General features: G+C 39.5%; 1 protein-coding gene across 2 annotated transcripts in view; it reads right to left on the minus strand.

The window, feature by feature from the left end:
• The window catches only part of LOC127414530 (protein kinase C zeta type-like), a 190,045-nt gene that overhangs the window by 134,870 nt on the left and 31,092 nt on the right, over nucleotides 1–24,083 (minus strand). For both annotated transcript variants that reach the window (XM_051652617.1, XM_051652616.1), the window contains exons 2-4: nucleotides 12,129–12,250; nucleotides 11,792–11,881; nucleotides 11,367–11,417 (exon numbers count right to left, since the gene is read on the minus strand). In XM_051652617.1, coding sequence (XP_051508577.1) covers nucleotides 11,367–11,417; nucleotides 11,792–11,881; nucleotides 12,129–12,250 — 263 coding nt within the window. The remainder of the gene's footprint in view (nucleotides 1–11,366; nucleotides 11,418–11,791; nucleotides 11,882–12,128; nucleotides 12,251–24,083) is intronic.

Genomic DNA, 24,083 nt, shown 5'->3' on the forward strand with positions numbered 1-24,083 from the left:
GGATGTTTTTATCAGGGACAGGGCAGCACAGCTGGAAGCCTTAATTAAGATGGGCGGCACTGACAAAAGAAGGGGGATTCCACAACGTGGACTGAATTTTTGCTATGGTGCCTGGCTCTGCTCTGCACTCTTCGCCTCTCCTCCCTATTATTTCAATAACACTCTCTCTCTCTCTCTCATCCCTTGGTCTGGGTGTAGCTGTGTCCTTAGAGAGCCGGTGGCAAACAGCCGAGGGCTTTGTGGAAAACCTGAAGTGGAGTAGGTGGACTCGGAATGGACTCCGAGTTTAAGGGGCGCCAGGGCAGATGGTGAAAGAGCTCATTGTATGGTGACTAGGAGTAATGGCAAGGGCTGTTTGCAAATTAGTGGCACTAGGGCAATTTGAATAAAAAACTAAAAATAATTGTCACTAAACTCCGCATTAATTGTGATATACACATGAATGATACCTCAAATCATGCAGAATGTTGAGGAGAGGTGTGCTATTACTTTTCTAAGTGATTAGATGTATAATTTTTCCTGGTGGATGATAAAACAGGCAAAAAAAAAAAAAACATAGATTTAGAGAACCATATCGAGGGACCACAATTTCAGAGACTTGGGAGTGAGCTTTTTTCACTTGAGCCAGTAAGCAACCACCCTGTCATGCCCAATCACCCACACAGAACATCATAGTAACTGCATTTCAATGCACTAAAAATCCTTTAGAACACATTAGCAACCATTGCACCACCCTGGCAACCAAGCACAACACTCTGGCATCATGACAGTGAATTTTGCACGGGCAAACACCACTCATGTTACTTGTTATAAGGTGCTACTAAGTAATTAAATGAATGGTTGACACGAGTGTTGTAGTCGAGACCAGCTCATCCAGAGTAGGTCGAGTTTGAGTCAAGACTGAGACCAGAAGAGGGTCGAGTTCGAGTCAAGACCAAGACTGGAGAGGGCCAAGTCTGAGTCAAGTAAAGTAAAGGCTGAGTCTAAGACAAGAGTTTTTTCTTAATGTATTAAATGTATAGTTTAACGGACTATCGACTCTAGGCGCATTTATCAAATAGACCTCATTTATTATTTGCTTAACCTTATGTTGGTTAAACAATACTACCAGTTGAGAGCAATAATTAAATAAATGGCATGTCCTAGGTTAAGTGAACAAATTGGTATTGCAATTACAACATGTCAGTGTTAACAATATGTCAGTGAAAAACTCAAATTAAAGGTTTAAAGTGACTATGTGGCTTAGCATGGCAATACAAACTACCAGCTTCTGTATACTACTATATTCCATTCAAGTAAAATAAAAATTTCTGCTTTACAAAATACAGTATTACTGTACTATAACTAAATGGGCCTAAAAACCAAACAATAATGTATTAAATATGACAATGTTTACGCAGAAAGTGAATATAAACATTTACATTCAATTTGTTAACAATTTCCTCAATCGCACTACTATATTTCATTCACTGCAAGTCAAGTAAGCATTTCTTCTTACTATTGCTTGCAAGATTTCATCTCGAGGTACGCAGAGAACCGTTTTTTTTTTCTTTCAGAAATTATTACATTCTGATGACACTGAGAGAAATATTTGTACATTTTTTACAGACTAAAGGCTGTTCAGACCAAGGCAGTGCAACGAACCAGATAGCGCACGTACATCTCCGAGATGTCTGTTTTAGATCTTTTCACCTGGAAAGCATCTAACATCTGCAAAACATCTTAAAAAAATCAGATTTACAATCATTCTAAATCATAAACATCTCAAAGACATTTGCTGAATGTCTTATTGACACAGTTGATGTTCTTTTTTACTTGACAAAAGAACTTTTAAAAAAAAAATGGTGGTGCTCCTGCACAAAAAAGGCAAAAAAACACAGCAATACATAATGCAATGGTCAAAGACATCTATTTAGCATGTTTACAAAGAAAATCAACTGAAAAACGGCATGGATGCACGCAACCATGCACCAATAGTAGTTTCTCAAAGTTACCTCTCAGAAACGCAGTCTTTTGTTGACTGTAGGTAAATATCCACTTTAACCAACAATTGGTTTGTTTTCCATTTTCTTTTTTTTCTTTTATTTTTAGTATCCCCTTTTCTCCCAATTTGAAATGCCCAATTCCCACTACTTAGTAGGTCCTTGTGGTGGCGCGGTTACTCGCCTCAATCCGGTTGGTGGAGGACAAGTCCCAGTTGCCTCCACTTCTGAGGCAGTCAATCCGCACATCTTATCACGTGGCTCGCTGTGCATGACACCGCGGAGACTCACAGCATGTGGAGGCTCATGCTACTCTCCGCGATCCACGCACAACTTACTACGCACCCCATTGAGAGCGAGAACCACTAATCGCGATCACAAGGAGGTTACCCAATGTGTCTCCCTAGCAACCGGGCCAATTTGGTTGCTTAGGAGACCTGGCTGGAGTCACTCAGCATGCCCTGGATTCGAACTCATGACTCCAGGGGTGGTAGTCAGCGTCAATACTCACTGAGCTACCCAGGCCCCTTGTTTTCCATTTTATAAAATATCCTGATGTTGTTTTAATGAGTGAGAAACTGCTGCAAATTATTGAGTGAGATAGTAGTCCGAACTAATCGGACTGAATAGCCAATCGATTCAAACCCTTTTGCTAACCTGTTTGGCCAATTCGCTGAAAAGGACCGACTCAATAGAATGATTTATTTGTGAACTGGGCATCACTAGTTCTGATTCTACGCAACAGACTGAAATGCGTGGCAAACATCAAGATCTCTGATATTGTCAGTCAAAAATATGTTAGATAAGTCGAAGCTTTCACTGTATATTTTTTGAAAAGGTACTCGACTGGACTTGGGGTTAAGTCCAAGTCCACACTTGTTTGAGTTCGAGTCAAGACCAAGTCAAAATGTGTGCATCCTGGGATTGATTAGAGGGGCATTTTTAACTTTAGAAGGGCATATTTTTCTATCCATATACTGTAAATCCAAGCATGTTGTCCATTTATGTCTGAAACTTGGATAAATTAAATAAATTCCCAATCTGAACAATTATTGCTGTTAATTATAAAATCACATCAAATACAAAGGCAGATGTAAAAAAATACACAATAGAATAAAATTGTATGGAATATAAAATGCAACATGTTAAAAATGTAAGCAAACCATAAAAACACAGGCATTCACTATAAGGGCATTTTAAATATATGGGGCATCTTTGTCACTTTCAGTGGCATTTATTTTTAGGTATAGCACAAGGAAAATCTAGTCCCGTCCATTTAGTTAAGTTTATTTTGTTGGGTTTGCCTGGAACAAGATAGTAATCTTCACTTTTCTGTTGGCATTAAGTTATATACAGTATGTACAGCTGGAGAATTAACTTTCTGTGAATTGTGGGTAACTGAGTACTTGTTTATTTTATGCAAATCACGCAATATTAATTTGTTGGTGTGTTCCGTTTGATTTATATAATATATAACCCATTTCCTAAGATAAATGATAAGCATAGCCAAAGCTGCATTACGCACCATCAATCAATATCATGTGTGTTCTGATAAAACTACATTTTCAAAGATCATTTGACCAAGGCTACACTGATCTCGCACTTTGGAAACGAAAGGGTCAACAGCTGACTGTATACTCCAAAAATCCTGAAAAAAAGGATATCCTACAGAAACTTCCCACCCTGCCACATGCACAGGTACTAATCTATACTGGACCTACCCATCTAATATTCTAAATTACTTTACAATAAAAAGGGCTCTTTGTGAGGGCTCCATGTGTCCTTCGTGGCTCATCCTACTGGCCTTCTATGGTTCAACAAGTATTTGGCAGAACATGCATGTGTACATGCTTCTTATGCATCACATTATTTGTGGAATACTGCATGGTGAGCATATTTCATAACAGAAAATCTGCATCTAATCCTCGGTAGGGGCACCTTAAATACAAATACTCCATAAATAGTTTCCATAAAGGTCAAGATCAGATTCAGTGGATTAGGTAAAGAAGCAAAACAAACACATTGTCAACAACAATAATGCAGTGAGGGAAAACATGAAGCAAGCAGTACTGTATTCCAAAACAGTGACCCTGATTTTGCCAAGTAGTAACTTGTTAGTCCTGGAGCAACATTGATATCAATATCAAATACTGATGTCAACCAATCAGATTTTAGGGATACATTCAGGGTTAATGTTAGGGGCTTGCACACCATTCTTATCAACCTATCATTTCCCTTTAATTTTAGGGGTAGGTTATGGTTAGGGGTAGGGAAAGTGTTAGGACTATGTTTGATTGACAGAAATGTTATTCCAGGGCCAAAATTTTTTGATGATCCAGGAAAGATCCCTAGGGGTGTTCAGACAAAATGCATTTGCGCAAAAAAACTAAACAAAAAAAACTCTAGATGCAGCTTAACTAATCTAACAGAACATTGTTCTGACACGTAGTCTAAAAAATAAGACTCCAGCGAAACGCAGCACAACAATCAAAGAAGTTTGTCTAGCACTTGTTTACAAACATAAAAAATGTCTAAAACAGCGCAGACAGAGGACAAAACACATTCGGAGTGAATGCCCCTTACTTGGCAAAATCACTGTAACCATTCTATAACTTGAGTGCCAGAGCTAACAGATTCATAGATCTGTTAAATTTTTCTTAAAATGGGACATGTCATGGAAAACAGGATTTCCCTTACTCTTTGAAGTAGGTTTTTATTTTTTTTTTTTTGTACTACAGTGCTTTCAGAAAGTATGCAGACCCCTTCATTTTTTCACATTTTTTTTCACAAAAAAAAATAAATACAAAAAAATCACATCGATCTACACTCTATACCCCATAATGACAAAGCAAAAAACATATTTTTGATAACTTAACATCACACTGACAAAAGTATTCAGACCCTTAATTCAGTACTTAGTTGAAGCACCTTTGGCAGCGATTACAGTCTTTTTGGGTATGATGCGACAAGCTTTGCACACCTGGATTTGGGAATTTTCTGCCATCCTTCTCTGCAGATCCTCTCAAGCTCTGTCAGGTTGGATGGGGACCGTCGGTGGACAGCCATTTACAGGTCTCTCCAGAGATGTTTGGTTGGGCTCAAGTCCGGGCTTTGGCTGGGCCACTCAAGGACATTCACAGAGTTGTCCCTAAGCCACTCTTGCATTGTCTTGTCTGTGTGCTTAGGGTCATTGTCCTGTTGGAAGGTGAACCTTTTGCCCAGTCTGAGGTCCAGAGCGCTCTGGACCAGGTTTTCATTAAGGGTATCTCTGTATTTTGCCGCATTCAGCTTTCCTTCAACCCTGACCAGTCCACCAGTCCCTACCGCTGAAAAACACCCCCACAGCATGATGCTACCACCACCGTTGGGATGGTATTGTGCAGGTGATGAGTGGTGCCTGGTTTCCTCCAGACATGATGCTTGGAATTGAGGCCAAACAGTTCGATCTTCATTTCATCAGACCAGAAAATCTTGTTTCTCACAGTCTGAGAGTCCTTTAGGTGCTTTTTATGTGTCTTGCACTGAGGAGAGGCTTCCGTCTGGCCACTCTGCCATAAAGCCCAGATCAGTGGAGTGTTTCAGTGATGACTGTCCTTCTGCAAGTTTCTCCCATCTCCACAAATGATCTCTGGAGCTCAACCAGAGTGACCACTGGGTTCTTGGTCACCTCTCTTACCAAGGCCCTTCTCCCCCGATTGCTCAGGCGGCCAGATCTAGGAAGAGTTCTGGTTGTTCCAAACTTCTTCCATTTAAGAATTATGGAGGCCACTGTGCTCTTGGGAACTTTCAGTGCAGCCGAAATTTTTTTGTAGCCTTCCCAGATCTGTGCCTTGACACAATCCTGTCTCTGAGCCCTGCAGACAGTTCCTTTGTCCTCATGGCTTGGTTTTTGCTCTGATATGCATTTTCAGCTGTGAGACCTTATATAGACAGGTGTGTGCCTTTCCAAATCATGTCCAATCAATTGAATTTTCCAAAAGTGGACTCCAGTCAAAGTGTAAAAACTTCTCAAAGATGATCCAGAGAAATGGGATGCACCTGAGCTAAATTTCAAGTGTCATAGCAAAGGGTCTGAATACTTATGTCAATGTGATATTTCCGTTTTTTCTTTTTAATAAATGTGCAAAGTTATCAAAAATCTGGTTTTTTCTTTGTCATTATGGAGTATGGAGTGTAGATTGATGTGAAAAAATGTTTTTTAAGCATTTTAGCATAAGTCTGCAACAACAAAATGTCAAAAAAATGAAGGGGTCTGAATACTTTCTGAATGCACTGTATGTATCTATAGACATACTGCAATGTTCACAACACAAAGCTCCCTGCCCTGTACAACCCGAACCATTTATGGAAACTAAGTTGTGGAAATGGGTGTTAAAAATTTAGTCCATGAACACATTAACATACTGTATGACTGCCTACATTTACATATTAACATCTATACCAATCGGAGAGAGAGGCGCAGACGGTAGCGCACTCGCCCAGGACATGTATGTGAGCCGTTGGCTAACGGGGACCTGGGTATGATTCCGGCCTGGGTCATGTCCCGATCTCCTTCCCCCATCTCTCTCCCCTGCTTTCCTTCTACACTGCCCTATTAGGAAACCAATAAAAATTGCACAAAAAAACACCACATTTATTCTGTAACTTGATGAAATATAGACTGCGAAGTATGCCAGTATGTGGATGTTAGCCAATCATCCAATTATCAGCAGAGGTAATTTACATACAGTATACAGTCTTAACCGTGTGTGACCCATGTACAAATGCCTGTATGATGTATTTTGGCTTTGCTATATGCAACGCATAATTTAAATTAAATTAAACCAGCTGAATATTGTTCACGACACTTTAGACTGTTATTTAAGGGTTAAACTTCTGACGAACCGAGTCACGTGACATAACAGTATGGAATCGATTTCCGTGAAGTGCTTCTACAGTGCAGAGCCAACAAAAGTGCCTCTGGTAAGAAACCTCTAAGTTTTTTTCATTGAAACCTTTTTGGGTGTAAAGAGCAGTGCTCTAGTTTTGTTTGATATGCCGCTTAATTTTTTATTTTTTATTTATGATAAATATGATGTACACATACATGTATTGTGGGACATTGTTCCCATAAAATGTTTTAGTTATTTTGAAAAATTTCCACAGTAACAAATCTGTGGGTTATTTAGCTTCATTTTAATATAACTTTGGTTATCTTTTATTTTGTTATCACTGTACAATACGGTTCTATTGATTAACATTAGTAAATGCATTCCTTTATTCACTCTGCATTTTCACATTGAGAATCAATGGGTTCATCCAAAAGCTGAAAAATTTTGCTTTCACAGGCTTTATATGGAGTTAGGATGAAAAACAAGGTGCATTTCGAACTGTTCTGAGACCAGTGCGGACAGACAGCACACTGGAGGTTAATTCATACACTAAATAGGGAGCAAGGGAGCAAGGGGACATCCTATAGCTTTCTATGCATTTCCATTCACTCCTAAAATCTGACCAAAATTTCAGTTTCAGGCTGGAGATGATGTTTGGACCACTCAACATGTTTGGCAGACATGGGACAATGGTAATCAGTACATAGATTTAAAAATGTTCATATAAAATTTTATTTTAACATGGCTGGCAGTGATTGGATGATGCTGGCCATTAATTTGAATCAGAATTTACTTTACTAAGCTTTACAGAAAATCAGCTGTAATGTCTGTAACGTCTCAAAAACATTCCAAAATTCCTGGAAACATAAACAATTTGATGAAAAAAAAAAAAAAAGATTTCCTATAGTTTGGTATTATTTAAAATTGTACAACCTAATACTGCTGTCCACATATTTGAACATCAATTTTTAGGAATTTGTTTTGCTCTATTTGCTCTAGAATTTATTCGTTTTTATTTTTATTTTTATTTTTTGCTTCTTTATTAGGTGCTACTAATTACATATCAAAAAGGGAACTGGAAAATGCACACAGCAGTCATGCTCGGGTCTCAGGAGGTTAAAGGACAGTAACAAAAACAACCAGTTTAATTCTAAGGGTCAGAGAGAGGGTGGAAAATTTTAAATAATGGAATGCTAATTTATGATCATATCATCTTTATTATTCCTTTATTTAAATGGAAGAAAAAATGTGGCAGTAATTTTTTCATTTAATTCATTAGTGCTATAAGAGAATCTGTAGGGCAAATAAGTTTTTGATATTAAACAAATAGTGAGTGTTGTTCCTCACTGGTAGAATCAAAGGGCTCAAGAGACAACAGTGAAAAGCATGAGAAAACTTTAAGACTAGTGATTACACTGACAGGGACTCCTCCTACACACAGCTAGGCCTGTCACGATAATTACGTTATTGACTTATCATACAATATATGGAGATGACCTCGATCATTTTTGCTGACCTCGATATTGCCCATTGTGTTTACATGCGTGTTTGTTTACATAAGAATGTCACCAACATTTTAGCCAGTCGCGCTGCTTCTGTCCTCTCATCTGCTCTCTGTGTCAGAGGCGGGGCTCAGGCAGCTCCTCCACACACACAGAGCGGACAGCGACAGGTGAAGATTATGTGTTACTTGAGGCTATAAGGTGTTTTAATAAGTGTTTTTTCCTGACAACTGCATAATTCCAGCCAGGAAATTTGGAAGAATAAGTCCAAATGGACTTAGTTTCAAAGCCACATTCCACAGCTCCTGTGTGGGAACATTTTGACTTTAATCCGAACGAGCCGGTATGTCGACTTCGTTTAAAAACAATGGCAACGAAAAGTGGCAATACAACTAACCTAAAAACATAACCATCCCATCCATTTTTCTGAGCTGGGAACAAAAACCACAGTTGCAAGATGGAGAGGGGCCTTCCCGACTTTTTTCCCGAATCTTTTTTGACATTCCAATTCCAATGTCTGAATATTCTTAAGAATTAAAAGTTCATTGCTCTTTGAAAGGGTGTACATGCATTATTATGCTATTATATTATCATTATATCAGTGGCATAAAATGGTCTTAAAGTGACAATAATATCGTTTATCGCAATTATTTCTGGGACAATATATCGTCCAACAAATGTAGTTATCATGACAGGCCTACACACAGCAACAAATTTCTGCAGTAGGATGAGAGAGTGAGTGCTGTTACCTAAAGATATATATTCTTTACCATGACTCTCAATAGTGTGAAATATTTCCAACATGGCAAAGGAACAGGGCACTATAACTGCTGCATTTACTCACCTTCATATAATATACTTTATTTTTTCCGTGCAACACAAAAGCAGATATTTTCCAGAATGTCCAAGCTGTTCTGTTCCACACATCCAAAAGAAGACAATGACCAGGGGCTGTTAAGCTCATAAAATCATAAAAAGTAGTCTAAACAACTACACAATTTCCCTAAAGTCATTTGATAGCTTTGTTTAAGGAACAAACTGCAACTGAACATTTTTTGTACATTGAAACTTCGCATCTCACGACACACCCCACCATGTTTTACATCAATGACGTCACACGTTCTCAAGTGTCTCATGACCTATTGTGACATGCCAAATTTTATTGTCCGCAAGTATGAATTAGAGAGATTTTCAATGAATGATGACTTAAATTTTAGTCTGTTCATCACACAAAGCTGTTGTATGGCTTCAGAAGACATATAATATAGCACAAAAGCCTTATTAACAACATTAATTGGACTTTTATGGTGCGTATTGTCCTTTTTGTGCTTGACAGCCCCAGGTCACTTTCTAAATTTGTATGAAAAAGAGCAGCTTGGACATTCTGAAAAAGAAATACAAGTTTCAACAATGAGGGTGAGTAAATGATGACAGAACTGGCATTTTTGGTGAACTATTCCTTTAAGTATCATGAGCATCCATTCACACCTGCCCACATAAGTCAGTACACACACATTCACACACACAAGACTGAGGGAGCAGGCTAACAAGGCTTCACAGAACAGAATTCTGTGAAAATGTTTAGGGAAAAAAGCACCCATGATCACTGAAGCAGAGTGTATCTGAATAAAAGGTTATAATTCCTTGTTCTACGTGGCTATAAGCAGAGCAGCTCCAGGTTACTGAGCTTTCATGCACAACATGAATAACTGACCTTGCATATCAATGAGGCCAGACTTATTCCACACAACAGTAAGCTGCTGAACCTGCGGTCTTCACACTGTCAAATTACAGTTTCTTTGATTACCTGTACGGCAATGCTGCCATGCACAACAAAGCCAAAGAGGAGAGAGAGAGAGCAAAAGAATGTGAACAGAAAAGGGGAGAATGACAGTGGCCAGTTAACAGCCTGTCACAAGTCATTTTGTACCTACAGAAAGACAGTCACAGGAGGTCAGACACAGATCACTTATTCTTGAGACATAAGACAAAACATGTCCTACAATTTTATCTGTGATTAGTTTTGAAAATAGCAACATTTCCACTTTCCAGATCAATCCAAAATAATTCTTTGATACTATACATGAACTTTAATTTGTTCACTTCTGTAGCCTGTCGTGTCCCAGCGCTCAAGAACCAGTAAGTATAGTGTCATCACTCACACATACAAAGCACATTAATGCAGGGTCATTCACACTCTTATACAGTATTCATAATGCAAATCAAAAAACAAGACTCAAAGTCGCTGCAAACACACACACACACACACACACACAAATAAGTACGCAAGGCATATTAGGAACATTCCACATACACATGAGAGTGCCATTAATAAAGTTTATCACACCACCACTACGACAGAACAGCACACAAATCTCCCTCTCTCACACACACACACACACACACACAAATGGTGCAGACAGCATATATCGTGTCTGTGCCATAGGCAGGGATGGTTGTGAATTCTTAACACATTCAGAAAGGGCGGTCGGGCTGTGTACAAGGTGCTAACTCAGCAGGTTAACTTTGTCTGGCCTTCGGGCAGTAAAACTGCACATCAACAGTGGATAACTGCAGTTACAAGAGTGGTATACAGTTCCACTGAGAGACACCGTATTTCGCAACAACAAAATCGCACCTTAAAGGCACTAAAAAAAGAACATGCAACCCTTTTACATGACCGTAAAACAGAGAGCCATAAATAAGCAAAGGTTTGGACCCTTGTTCCATGAGCTGTGAAGTACTTCAGTGAGAGAAAAGCGCAAATTGACATTCCTAGACTAGACTTAGAAAGATGTGTAATTTATTACATTAAAATGTAAAAATCTAGTTAATTTGCATATTGTTTGGTGGCACATTAATACTTATTATTTAAGGGTTCTTTTTTAATTTTTCCTGTGTTGAGTCACTGTAGCAAAAAGAATGACCTCTTTAAACAAGATCAGCATTACAGCACATGAAGAGAGCTGAACATGACAGGACTTTGATGTAGAAACAGTAGAAACACTTACTGTCCTCTCCTGGGCAAGGCATACCAGGCTTTTCAGGAATGCTTGGGAATACTGAAAGAGAGAGAGAGAGAGAGAGACAGAGAGAGAGAGAGAGAGAGAGACAGAGAGTAGTGTGACTCAGTTGAGTGGTTTAACCTATTTATAGACTGGGGTGCATTGGGGACAGCACGTACACTTTTAAAGAAAATCGACTTTTATTAAGTGCTTTAGCCACTCAGTGTACACATGATATTTTGAGTGGTTGGCAGATTTCCGCTGGGTAATACTGATGTGGTGAGAATTTGCATTTAGTTTAATTTAACCTCTTTATAAATAGCAGGGTAAAAATATAAATGGAGTAACACAACTACTCCGAATAACTTAAAACTGAATAAGGATCTATAAACAATGAAAAAGGCAATTAATCTCAGTTTTGAATGAAGTACCATGCAGGAGGAGTCCGGATCGCCTGTTCCGGCTGTAGATCCGGAATGCTTCCTCCAGCTCCATCTGAGAGGAAATAGTACACGGATCCCCTTAAAACGAGACAAGAATGATAATGAAAATGTAAATAAATACTCTAAACATCAGGGGCAATTTGTTGCATCCAGATTACTGAGAGGAAGTCATTTCATAATAATGTCACCTAGACAAAGGGGTCTTTAGACATAAATTTGACTGCTAAGCTTTTATCTGTAAAACAGGTTGCACTCAACAACATTAATTAAATCTGCATTAATCGGCAGCCTAAAATGTCAGACAAAGTTCAAAAGTAAAAAGCACCTTCATCATCAATCCATTTGAGTGTTATTGGCAGCTCTCTGCGCACGCTGCACATCTCTCTCACCTCCTCACACAGCTCTGTGTACGTCATGGCTGAGTCCAAGTCAGAGATCAGCATGTTCCTATTTAAATACATGTACACTTAAGACAAAAAGCACTTTCATACAGATCTAAGAAGCTGTTTTAACCTGCTTCTGTCAGTGGCATTTTCTTAGAAAAGGCAAGGGAGTCAGTGCCTCCTCAAAAAATTTGGGTGAGAAAAATAATCGACTGTACATAAAATATCATGAAATGTGAGCTCAAACCATGTGTATATTTCCAAAGTAACTGTGTAACAGCGACACCAGCAGAGAAAGTTTCAGATGAAGGCAGAGTCTATCTTTAGAGAGAATTAGATGACTGATTCAAAAATGAGGTATATTTCATATACCTTTCCATACAAAAATATGATTTATGGCCATGAAAATAAATATAAAACTAAAGTTCATGTGTTTTGACATACAGTTGTGCTCAAAAGTTTGCATACCCTAGCAGAAATTGTGAAACTTTGGCATTGATTTTGAAAATATGACTGATCATGAAAAAACCATAAAGCTCTATTTTGGTCTTGTTATTCCAAATTACAGTGTGCCAGAAGCTGTGAGGAGTGTCAAGGTGTTGTTGGGCATATTGTAACCGGGCTTTTTTGTGGCATTGTCTTCTTTCTGGGAACTCGACCGTGCAGCTCATTTTTGTTCAAGTGCTCCTTGAAACAACCACACCGTCTTTTTCCAGAGCAGCCTGTATTTCTCCTGAGGTTACCTGTGGGTTTTTCTTTTATATCCTAAACAATTCTTCTGGCAGTTGTGGCTGAAATCTTTCTTGGTCTACCTGACCTTGGCTTGGTATCGAGATCTCTAAATTTTCAGTACTGACTGGCATATTCAAGGCTTTGGATATCTTTTTATATCCTTTTCCATCTTTATAAAATTCCATTACCTTGTTACACAGGTCTTTTGACAGTTCTTTTCTGCTCCTCATGGCTCAGCATCTAGCCTGCTCAGTGCATCCACGTGAGAGCTAACAAACTCATTGACTATTTATACACAGACACTAATAGCAATTTAAAAAGCCACAGTTGTGGGAAATTAAACTTTAATTGCCATTTAAACCTGTGTGTGTCACCTTGTGTGTCTGTAACAAGGCCAAACATTCAAGGATATGTAAACTTTTGATCAGGGCCATTTGGGTGATTTCTGTTACCATTATGATTTAAAAAGGAGCCAAACAACTATGTGATAATAAATGGCTTCATATGATCACTATCCTTAAATAAAAGAATAAAAAGTTTTTTTTCATGATCAGTCATGTTTTCAAAATCAATGCCAAAATTCCAAAAGTTATGCCAGGGTATGCAAACTTTTGAGCACAACTGTATATGTAGGCTACATATTCAAATTCTACTATTATTATGTTTTTTACATATTGTGATTTATCAGATTTATGAATGGATTTAACCTGAAAACTAAGTTAACTTCAAATGTAACTGAAGTATGAATTGGACTAAAGAAAACTCTGCCTCCTCATTTCAAAAGTCCACCACACACCACTGTCAACTGTATAATGAGATTTATTTGGTTAAAAATGATACATGTTTTTAAAATACAAAAGACCAAATGTAAGATTTCAACTGGATTTGAATATTACGGTAGTTGTTGTTCAGAAGAAACTAGTCAATACTGATGCTAACTTCTTATTTAATGTCGGGTCCTATGTCAATAAGTCCTTATAAATGTATGGATGTCAAAGGTACCAGTACTTCGGTACCAAATCATACTAAAATTAAAAAGTTGTAATGTTACCAGTCTTTCTGCAGAACCAGCAGTACTGAGTACAAACTCATTTCAGTACCCGCGCGCTGACTGAGCGATAGCTACTTTTTACAGTATGTGCGCGCATGCATAAAGAGTGCTTGTGGTAATGCGAATATGCACCTGAACGTGTAAACTTTTTTAAATGTACACATTTTTGTTTAGTTTTTGGTTCCATAGAACATCCCAGAATGTTCCTAGAACAGACATTCTTTTAAAAAAAAATTTTTTTCACGAAAATAAAAAGTTTCCTTTAGGTTCCTAGCGTTCTCCTAACTTCTTCTCTACTGTATTTTGAAATCCTTATTTAACCCTGCTATATGTAATAAATCAATCTACAATCCATGTGTTGTTCTGATCCATTGTTTAATTAATCATTAAAATAAGTTAAACCCACACATCAAACATTATACAAGATTAAATTAATATGTTAGATTTTCTAGAACAAGCATTGTTTTTTTTTTTTTATGATTGCACCACAATACTGAAAACTGATCCTTAATTATGTTTCCTAAAACATGGTACCTCAGCACATTAATATGCAGATGATGAAGTATATTATTGTAAATGTTAGTTTATGGTTAAAAAAAATAAAATAAAAAACCTTAAATGAACGTTCCTAGAACATTAATAACTGGTTCCCAAAAAATAACAAAATTGTAACTATATGCTATATTTCTGTGTTTGCTGGGAATGCACTTCAAATTCTGTCAAAAAGGCTGTGTTGGCTAGGTATTAATGTCAGTACAGTCAGTTATGTTTACAGTGACTGTAAACAGTGGGACAAAAAAGCAGATTTGTATACCAGCATATAATGCTAATCAACCAGCATGGTCTTCTGATAAAGCTGGTCGACCAAGAAAGTCTTGCTGGTTAAGGTAGTTAAGAAGCCTGACGGAGACACACCAGCACACAAGCATCCAAAACACAACATATGCTGGTGAACAGCAATGCTGGTCTTTCAACAGAGCTGTTCAACGTAAGTTGTGACCGAGATGTACAATTACATTCACGTTATTTACAAACACACTTTTATCTGCAACAGTCTTTTTTAATTCTCATTAGCATAAATGGCTCAACATTTCTATCGATACTTCACAGCTTTACATCACAAATCATGAATCTCTTATTCAGGTGTGCTCTGCAGCTTTAAATTGCAACATCGGACTGAAACTGTCCAGCCACAGCTAAACAAGCCACATCTGTTTGGATACACAAAGACTTTTTTTTTTTTTTTCGATACCAGAGTCAGTCCTTCCCTAGTACACAGCTGTCTGGTCTGGTCCCTGGCCCAATTTTTACACTACATACAGGAAACAGAGCTGCCTTAGGGAGAGCCAAGTACAAGAAAACATGATTTAGTGCTGTGCTCAGTATCAGTATAGATAGAGAGAGGTGATTCAGGGTACAAAAGTGCAATCATATTACTAAGAAATGATTCTAACATCTCTGATCTCAGAGTGCTTTCATGGGCATTAGGGTTAATAATGTTTGTATGTGTGAGTGTGTGTGTGTGTGGTGTCCAACATAATGTAATATCCTTCTTCAGGGTTTAATGGCTGTGTACATGTATACAGGTCTCAAATCTGTGGTTATATTGTGATTAGAAAACAGAAGGCCCGAGTGAAGGCAAATACATACAGTATTTGATCACAGACACATTAATAGGTAAACTGATAAGGTTTATAATAAGGTATTGTTCATTTAATGTTGATCTGAGCATATTTCCACAATCCATCTTTAAAGAGATACTTTAAGCAAGTCATGCTCCATAAATCCTGTAATCCTGATAGAAATAACATAGCATGTCGCAATTCACGATTTAGTTATATTTTTAACCATAACTGACAATCCAGATTAACTTGTCTTGGACAAGAGTAACAAAAAGTTTGTTTTACAATTGTTTTTTAGACATGTATCATGCTAATGTCATGATACCTTGAAAAACCATGTAAACACAATGGTTTATGTACATGGTAATCATCTAAATCCATAGGATATATCAATTTATCAAGGTACTATATCAATTTATCTTGGAACCCTAACTGTACCATGGTACCACCGCATCATTACTTTGAAAGGGAAAGCTCATACACTATAGATACCTAATTCACAGTATAATTTAATACCAAACAGAAATAGTTTCAATAAATAGCTATTTTAAGCTAAATGTCTATATCTTTATAAAGATATAAATACAAATAAATATTTTTATATTATTATAATATTTTATATTATATATGAAAAATACAATATGTCATAATTTATAATACTGTAATATTTAATAATTTACTATGTTTTTCTAAGTACATACATTATCAGAAATGTCCCCACAGAACACTGTAAAAACAAAAATAATAATACATTTACAGTAAAATACAGGCAGTTGTGGTTGCCAGAAATGTACAGTAAAAAACACGGTGACCATGTTTCAGGCTTTGCGGGATGTAATTTTGATGTCTGTATATATTATGGTTCATTACCGTTTATATTATTAAATTATACAAACTTTATATCCTAAACTTTTGGAACTATAAAAGTCTGCTTTTCACTTTAAAATGTATTGTTAATCACCATAGCAACTATAAAAGGCCACATGATGACTTAAAGTTCATTAACAGTGGCAATTTCAGGAGCAATGACAATACACATGTACAGACAGTCTTACACAAACACAAAACACCATCAGGATAACACATGTGACACGAAAATACTGCAATAAACACTAACTAATCTATATAAAATATAACACATAACAATGTACAAATATATAAAAAAATAAGAAGAAACATAGCTACTCCCATAAAATATAATGAAATGTGATGGGTCACACAGGGACGATTGAGTTTATTTATTTATACAGGGGAAAAAAACTGAGTTTAAAAGCAAAAACAATGTTTTTGTGGCCCAAGGGGGGGTATATGATTGATTATTCAACAGATGTGTATGTATAAGTTATGTTTGAATGTATGCAAAGATGACAATGATCTTATGGACTGATTACAGTGAAATGATAAAAAAAAAAAAAAGAATATTTACCATAATTATTCTTAAAATTTGGTACAGGATTTAATTTGTTAGTGATTGATCTTGTAATTCTTGATCATCTTATGTGAGTATCTGTCGGCAATAAAGTACAAATTTCAGGAGGAAGTAGTCCATTTTGAATTTGATAATATAATATCATTGCAAATAAGTTGCAATAATTATCCAAATTTACTGAATTCAAATTTTGTAAAGCCAAACAATGATGGGTGTAAAGAGGGACTGCAAACAATACTTTATAAATTAGTATAATGTGATCTAGAGCATCTTGGTTATAAGAAACCAAATAGGTAAACAGTTAGAAATAGATGACAATATAATTGAATTAAGGTATAAATGAGCTACAGTTAGAGATAGATAAGGACGTATTCTTTTAAAGACAAATAATTATTTAATTTAATTGTTTCACTAGTTTCTTTATATGTGGTTTGTATGTTAGGTGTGTATAAAGAGTAAGACCAAGGTGTTTATAATGTTGTGTAATAGTAAGTGGTTGATTTGCAGGGGGTCAGCAACCTATGGCACATGGAGGGGTAATCACTGGCACGCCAGCAATGGTGAGAGAGAAGTAGACTGTTGTATTTATGTAAATTTCCCACCTGCACCTGCATCCCAATCTACATCTTGATGTAATCCTTCCTCATGATCACGCAGCATGTTTTCATCAGCTGAATGGGAGGCTAAACAAAAAGTTAATATGTGACGAGACTGCAGTATACCCAACAGACTCATGCAGCACGTGCAAACCATTCGCGTATCACGAGCCGGCAGCGCTTCACTTTTGGTTAATCGCGCGATTAAACACGCCCGCTTTGCTTCGGTCAGGCTGAGTGGATGAAAGCCTACAGTCCGTGTTTCATTTGTTTCTTTTTGCTTTCAGAATAACACATGATATAATAAGGAAAACACCACTATTAATCCTTGAGATTTCCAACCCAGGTACACCATGGTCACACTCAAAATTACATTAAACGATTAAAAGAGAAAACATAAACTCACATCATGGGGTTCAAAAATCTTTTATTATAAATTATAAATTAAAAAATTCTCAAAATATAAATTAAACTTTCAATTAAATCAAGTTTTAGGATTTTGCAGGTGCGAGTCACCAAAAAGGGCTAAATAGTTGATCGGCTTGTGATGCGATTACTCACGGGATTAACCAAAAGTGAAGTGCTGCCGGCTCGTGATATGTGAATGGCTTGCACGCGCTGCACGAGTCTGTTGGGTATACTGCAATCTCGTTACATTTTTGTTTAGCCTCCCATTCAGCTGATGAAAACACTCTGCATGATCATGAGGAAGGATTACATCAAGATGTAGATTTGAATCTAGGTTTGAAAAACATCATATAAATAAAATAGCCTGCTCCTCTCTTGCTGTTGCTTGCGTGCTAGTGATTATATGATTACAATGACATAATATCAGAAATATTTACAATTCCACACAATTTCATGATCAGTAATCAAATTAGCAAATTTGTAATATGAAGGACAGGTTTTCTTTCAATAAAGCACTTAAGATGCTCTGTGAAAATTCACATGCAGGATCATGATTATATCATAATCATCGGGGTTTGCCCAAAATTTTCACTCAAAATTATGCTGATAATATAATTTGTAATGAAAAATAAACGATTAAATTAGAAAAATAGAAACATTTTCACAAGTGGACTCATACTTTGGAAAATAATATATATATTTGCATGATTTTATTTTGTTTGTTTTTTTGTGGGGGGTGAAAAAAAATTACACCCCCTGGCTATAGTAAAGGGATTTCGAATTGAAATACAGTATGTTTACGAGATGTATATAAAAAAAACAACATAGATTCTGTTTTCTTAATATTTAATGAGAGACGATTGTGATTTAACCATGTATACAAAGTATTCATGTCTTCATTCAGTGTGGTTGTTATTTGTTTCAAGTTATTATGTGATGTAAAGATGACAGTGTCATCAGCATGCAGGATATAGTTTGAATTTGGACAAGCTAAATGTAAATCGTTTATATATGGAAGAAAAAGAAGTGGCCCGAATATCGAGCCTTGTAGGTACAAGGTATCCTATGAGAGATTGTTGTACCTATTTTAACTGATTGTATACAATTGCTTAAGTACGATAATATAATGGCAATACTATTTATTGATAGGTTGAACCAGTGTAGTTTAGTTATAAGAAGTGTGTGATTAACTGTATCTAATGCTTTACGGAAATCTATAAATACTGCACCAGTTATTTGATTTTTATTAAGGGTTGTGCGAATATGTTCTGTGAAAAGAAGAACCGCGGAAGCAGTTGAGCGTTGCTTACGAAAACCAAACTGATGTTTATTTAACAGGTCCTCTCATTCAAGATATTCAGTTAATTGGTTTGTGAGAATTTTTTCAAATACTTTAGACAATATGTTACGAGCGCACCGGGCTCTCCCTCACTGTCAGTCACCCGCTCTCACTCGGCCGAGTTTTAATCACGCACACCTGCAGCTTATTTTCACCACGTTAAGACTTGCACTTAAACCTCACTCTCACACTCTATCAGCATCTAGCCTTAGTGTAAGGTTCTTTGGACTTCCCTCTCGCCCAGCCGCAGTAGAATACTGCTTTCCTGCTTATTATTTTGTCAGCGATCTGTTCTGGAAAACTAAGTTAATTTACTCTGAGACTTCCATTATTACGGCACACCTATTCTACTGTGTTTTTACCTCACTTGTTTGTTCACGGATTGTTCTGGATATACACATCAAGTGACACTGAGATTTTGGCGTTTCCACTCACCTGGACTAATCCCACCTGTTTATCCATGATCCACTCCTGACGCACAAGATAAGTGACTTTATGAATTTCGAACTTACCTGTTTGAACTTACAAGTTATACCACAAACCACTCTGATTACTAAGGGAAAGTGACTTTGAGATCCTTGAAAATCCTTTGTGTTTCTATGTAGTAACCTGCCCGTCAGTTTATGTACCTTACTCACCTGTGATCTTTTGTGATGCTGAAGTTACCTGTTTAGACCTGTGTTGATCTGCAAGTTACCACTCATGGATTAGTGCCTTCTGCCTTGGTTCTCAGTTCAATCAAAGAACTGTTTCTTAAGACTGTGTACAACACCTGAATACTTACCTTGCTTGCTTGCCTGCTTTTCCAGTGTCCTGTATAATAAACTCCCGCATCTGGGTTCATCTCAAGCTTCTGCGTCAGTGTATCCTTACAGAAAGGCTAGACCCAACCATGAACCCAGCGGGGGTTGCCACCAGCCCGGAAGAGGATCCATTCCTGGAACTGATGCGTCAGCTCAGAGCGGCCTTTCTCTGCACTCCCAACATTGCACAACAAGCCACACTTCCAGCATCTGTTGCTCCCGCACCCGACCTCGTTCCGTTCTCATCTCTTGTCAGTCCCATGGTCAACCCAGCCCCATACTCCGGATCAATGGGGGATTGTAGGGCTTCATCCTACAGTGTCAGCTAGTACTGGAAATGCAGTCTCAGCGCTTCCCCACTGAATGCTCGAGGATCACCTACGTGATTTCTCTCCTGACTGGGAGAGCTCTTCAATGGGCTCAGACCATCTGGAATCAGGGAGGCTCAGTAATGGAGACACTTGAAAATTTTCTAAGTCATTTTAAGGAAGTGTTTTGTCCCCCCTCAGGTAATTCTTCAGTGGCTGAACAGCTTCATGGTATCCGCCAGGGAAGGCGGACGATCACCGATTTATGCTCTTCAATTTCGCACATTGGCGGCGGCCAGTGGTGGGAACGAACCCGCCCTGATGACCACGTACCGCCAGGGGATAGATTTTGGCTGAGACTGCAAATTACCGCATATGATGACACCATGGGATTAGAATGATTCATCCAGCTATCCATTCGAGTAGCTCATCGCATACAGTCTTGTTTGGCAGAACGCTTCGCCCTACAATTCTCATCTGCTCACTACCTGCCCAGCAGTCACCCTCCAGAACCCAGTCCTGAGCCCATGCAACTCGATCACTCTCATCTCACTCCAGTGGAAAGAAACCAGAGGTTTACCAACAAGTTATGTCTATACTGTGGCAAAAATGGACACTTCGTAGCTACCTGCCCCTTGGAGCTCACACGCCCCGCGGTGAGTTATCACAGCAGTCTTTTCTAGAAATGCTCCTCTATACACGAGTAAATGTGTCCTCTGCTTATGTCTTTGACAGTCACCACGCTCCTTGACTCCAGGGCCGCAGGGAACTTCATCGCCGGCAGCCTCTGTCGCAAGCTCCAGCTCCCAAAGATCCCCTAGGACACTGACCTCCCCATTCACTCCGTGACTGGTAATCCACTGGGCAAAGGATACATCCGTCATCATACCACCCCGGTGACCCTACAGGTGGGCTTCATGCATTTGGAGGATATCGAATTTATGGTTCTGGAGGGCTCAACCGCAGATATCATTCTGGGCCGTCATTGGCTGTGTGATCACTCCCCTGTCCTTTCCTGGAAGACCGGTGAAATCCTGCGATGGGGAGAACTGCTTCAAGACCTGTCTTCGCCCAGTACTCTGTCAAGGGAGAAGAGGAGAGACCTTGTCTACCTTCAAGCCCGTAAATATCTTCACCACCACCATCAAAAGCCCAGCCAGTGACGGCCCCCTCAACATACCAATTTGTTACCAGCAGTATCTTGACATTTTCTGTCCCAAGAAAGCTTCCCAACTCCCCCCGCACCGACCATGGGACTGTGCCATCGAGCTACTACAGGGTGCGCCACTGTCCAGAGGAAATATCTACACCTTGTCGCTCCCAGAACAGAAGGCTATGGAGGGATACATCGAGGAAGCTTTAGCTCAAGGTTATATCCGCCCATCCACTTCCCCTGCCACTACAAGCTTCTTCGTTCAAAAGAAAGATGGAGGTTTTAGGCCATGTATTGATTATCGGGGCCTGAACAACGTCACGGTCAAGTACAGTTATCCCCTCTTACCCGCTGCCTTGGATTTGCTAAGAGGAGCAACATTCTTCACCAAGCTCGACCTCCGCAGTGCTTATAACCTTGTTCGCATATGGAAGGGGGATGAGTGGAAGATGGCCTTTGTAACACCAACTGGGCACTATGAGTACCGGGTCATGCCATACGGCCTGGTCAACGCCCCCTCCATGTTCCAGTACCTCCACCACTTTGTCCTAGCGTACATAGATAATATCTTCATTTACTCTCAGAACCAGACCGAACATCGTCAGCACGTGACCCTGGTGCTGGAGCGTCTGCGGGAATTCCAGTTGTTCCTCAAGGCCGAGAAGTGCTCATTCCATCAGAGTCACATCCAGTTCCTAGGCTGTAACATCAGTCCACAAGGGATCCAGATGGACGAGGGGAAGGTGAAAGCAGTCAAGTCATGGCCAGTTCTGAAGACCATCAAGGACCTTCAGCGTTTCCTGGGATTTGTAAACTTTTATCGAAGGTTCATCTGGGGTTTTAGTTCCATAGCCTCCCCTCTGACCTCATTGCTCAAGAAAGGACGCAAGAACCTGTCTTGGACCCCTGAAGCCTCCCTCGCCTTTGCCAAGCTGAAGGAAACCTTCACTGCTCCAGTGCTTGTCCACCCAGATCCCAAGCTACCCTTTGTAGTCGAGGTTGATGCCTCTACCACAGGCATAAGAGCAGTGATTTCTCAGTGGCAGGGGAACCCATCTAAGCTGCATCCTTGTGCCTTCTATTCCTGCGAGTTATCTCAGGCGGAGCAGAACTACAACATAGGAAATAGAGAACTGTTTGCCATAAAACTGGCCCTGGAAGAATGGCGTCACTGACTCGAGGGTTCCCACCACCCTTTCTTGGTCATCACTGATCACCGGAATCTTGAGTACCTCCAGAAAGCACGCTGACTCAACCCACGTCAAGCTCGGTAGGCCCTGTTCTTCACCCGTTTCCAGTTCACGATCTCCTACTGCCCCGGGTCCAAAAACACCAAGGCTGATGTCCTGTCTCGCAGACATACTCCCGACAACAACCCTGTGGAGGCAGAAACCATTCTGCCCTCTGAGATTTTCATATGCCCAATACAATGGGCTTTCGAGGACCAGATCGCCCAAGCCTCTGTCTTGGATCCTGCTCCGCCTGAGTGCCCCGAGGGCAGATGCTATGTCCCTGCCACACTCCGGGCCTCCCTACTCAAATCTGTTCACTCCTCCCTGGGCACTGGTCACCCTGGTATCCATCAGACCCTCTCGCTCCTCCGCTCCAAATACTGGTGACCTCGTATGTCCTAAGTGTACTCCGTTTCATCCTGTCCTGAGTGTGCCATTGCCAAATCTCCTCGCCACTTACCAGCCGGAAAACTCCTCCCGCTGCCCGTACCTCAACGTCCATGGTCACACTTGGGAGTCACTGACCTGCCCGAATCAGAAGGTAATACCTGTGTCTTGGTTGCTGTGGATAGGTTCTCAAAAGCCTGCCGGCTAACTGCTCTGAAACAACAAACTGCCGAACTCTTATTTCATCATGTATTCAGAAACTTTGGACCACCCGAGGATATAGTGTCGGATAGGGGCCCACAATTCATCTCACAGGTATGGTGCAACTTCTCGCTCCTAAGTGTGTCTGTGAGTCTGTCTTCTGGTTACCATCCACAGACGAATGGGCAGTCGGACAGGAAGATCCAGGAAATTGGCCACTTACTGAGGATGTACTGCCATGCCAATCAACACAGTTGCCCTGGGCCGAGTACACACAGAACTCCCTTCGGCAAGTGGCAACTGGCCTTACCCCCTTCCAGTGCGTACTTGGCTTCCAACCACCCCTGTTTCCCTGGGCATGGGAACCATTGGATGTTCCAGCTGTGGACCACTGGTTCAAGGAGAGCGAGAGGGTATGGAATGTAGCCCACGTCCACCTGACCAGGGCAGTATGGCGCCAGAAGTGCCAGGCCGATGTCAGACGATCAACACCCCCTCAGTACCAACCTAGGCAGAAGGTCTGGTTCTCAACCAGGGACATGGCTCGGTCTACCCTGCAAGAAGTCCCTGGTTTATTGGCCCATTTCCCTTAGTTAAGCATATCAACCCCGTAACCTACCTACTCAAACTCCCCAG

The sequence above is a fragment of the Myxocyprinus asiaticus genome, chromosome 24 (genome assembly GCF_019703515.2).
Source record: "Myxocyprinus asiaticus isolate MX2 ecotype Aquarium Trade chromosome 24, UBuf_Myxa_2, whole genome shotgun sequence".
NCBI lineage: Eukaryota > Metazoa > Chordata > Actinopteri > Cypriniformes > Catostomidae > Myxocyprinus > Myxocyprinus asiaticus.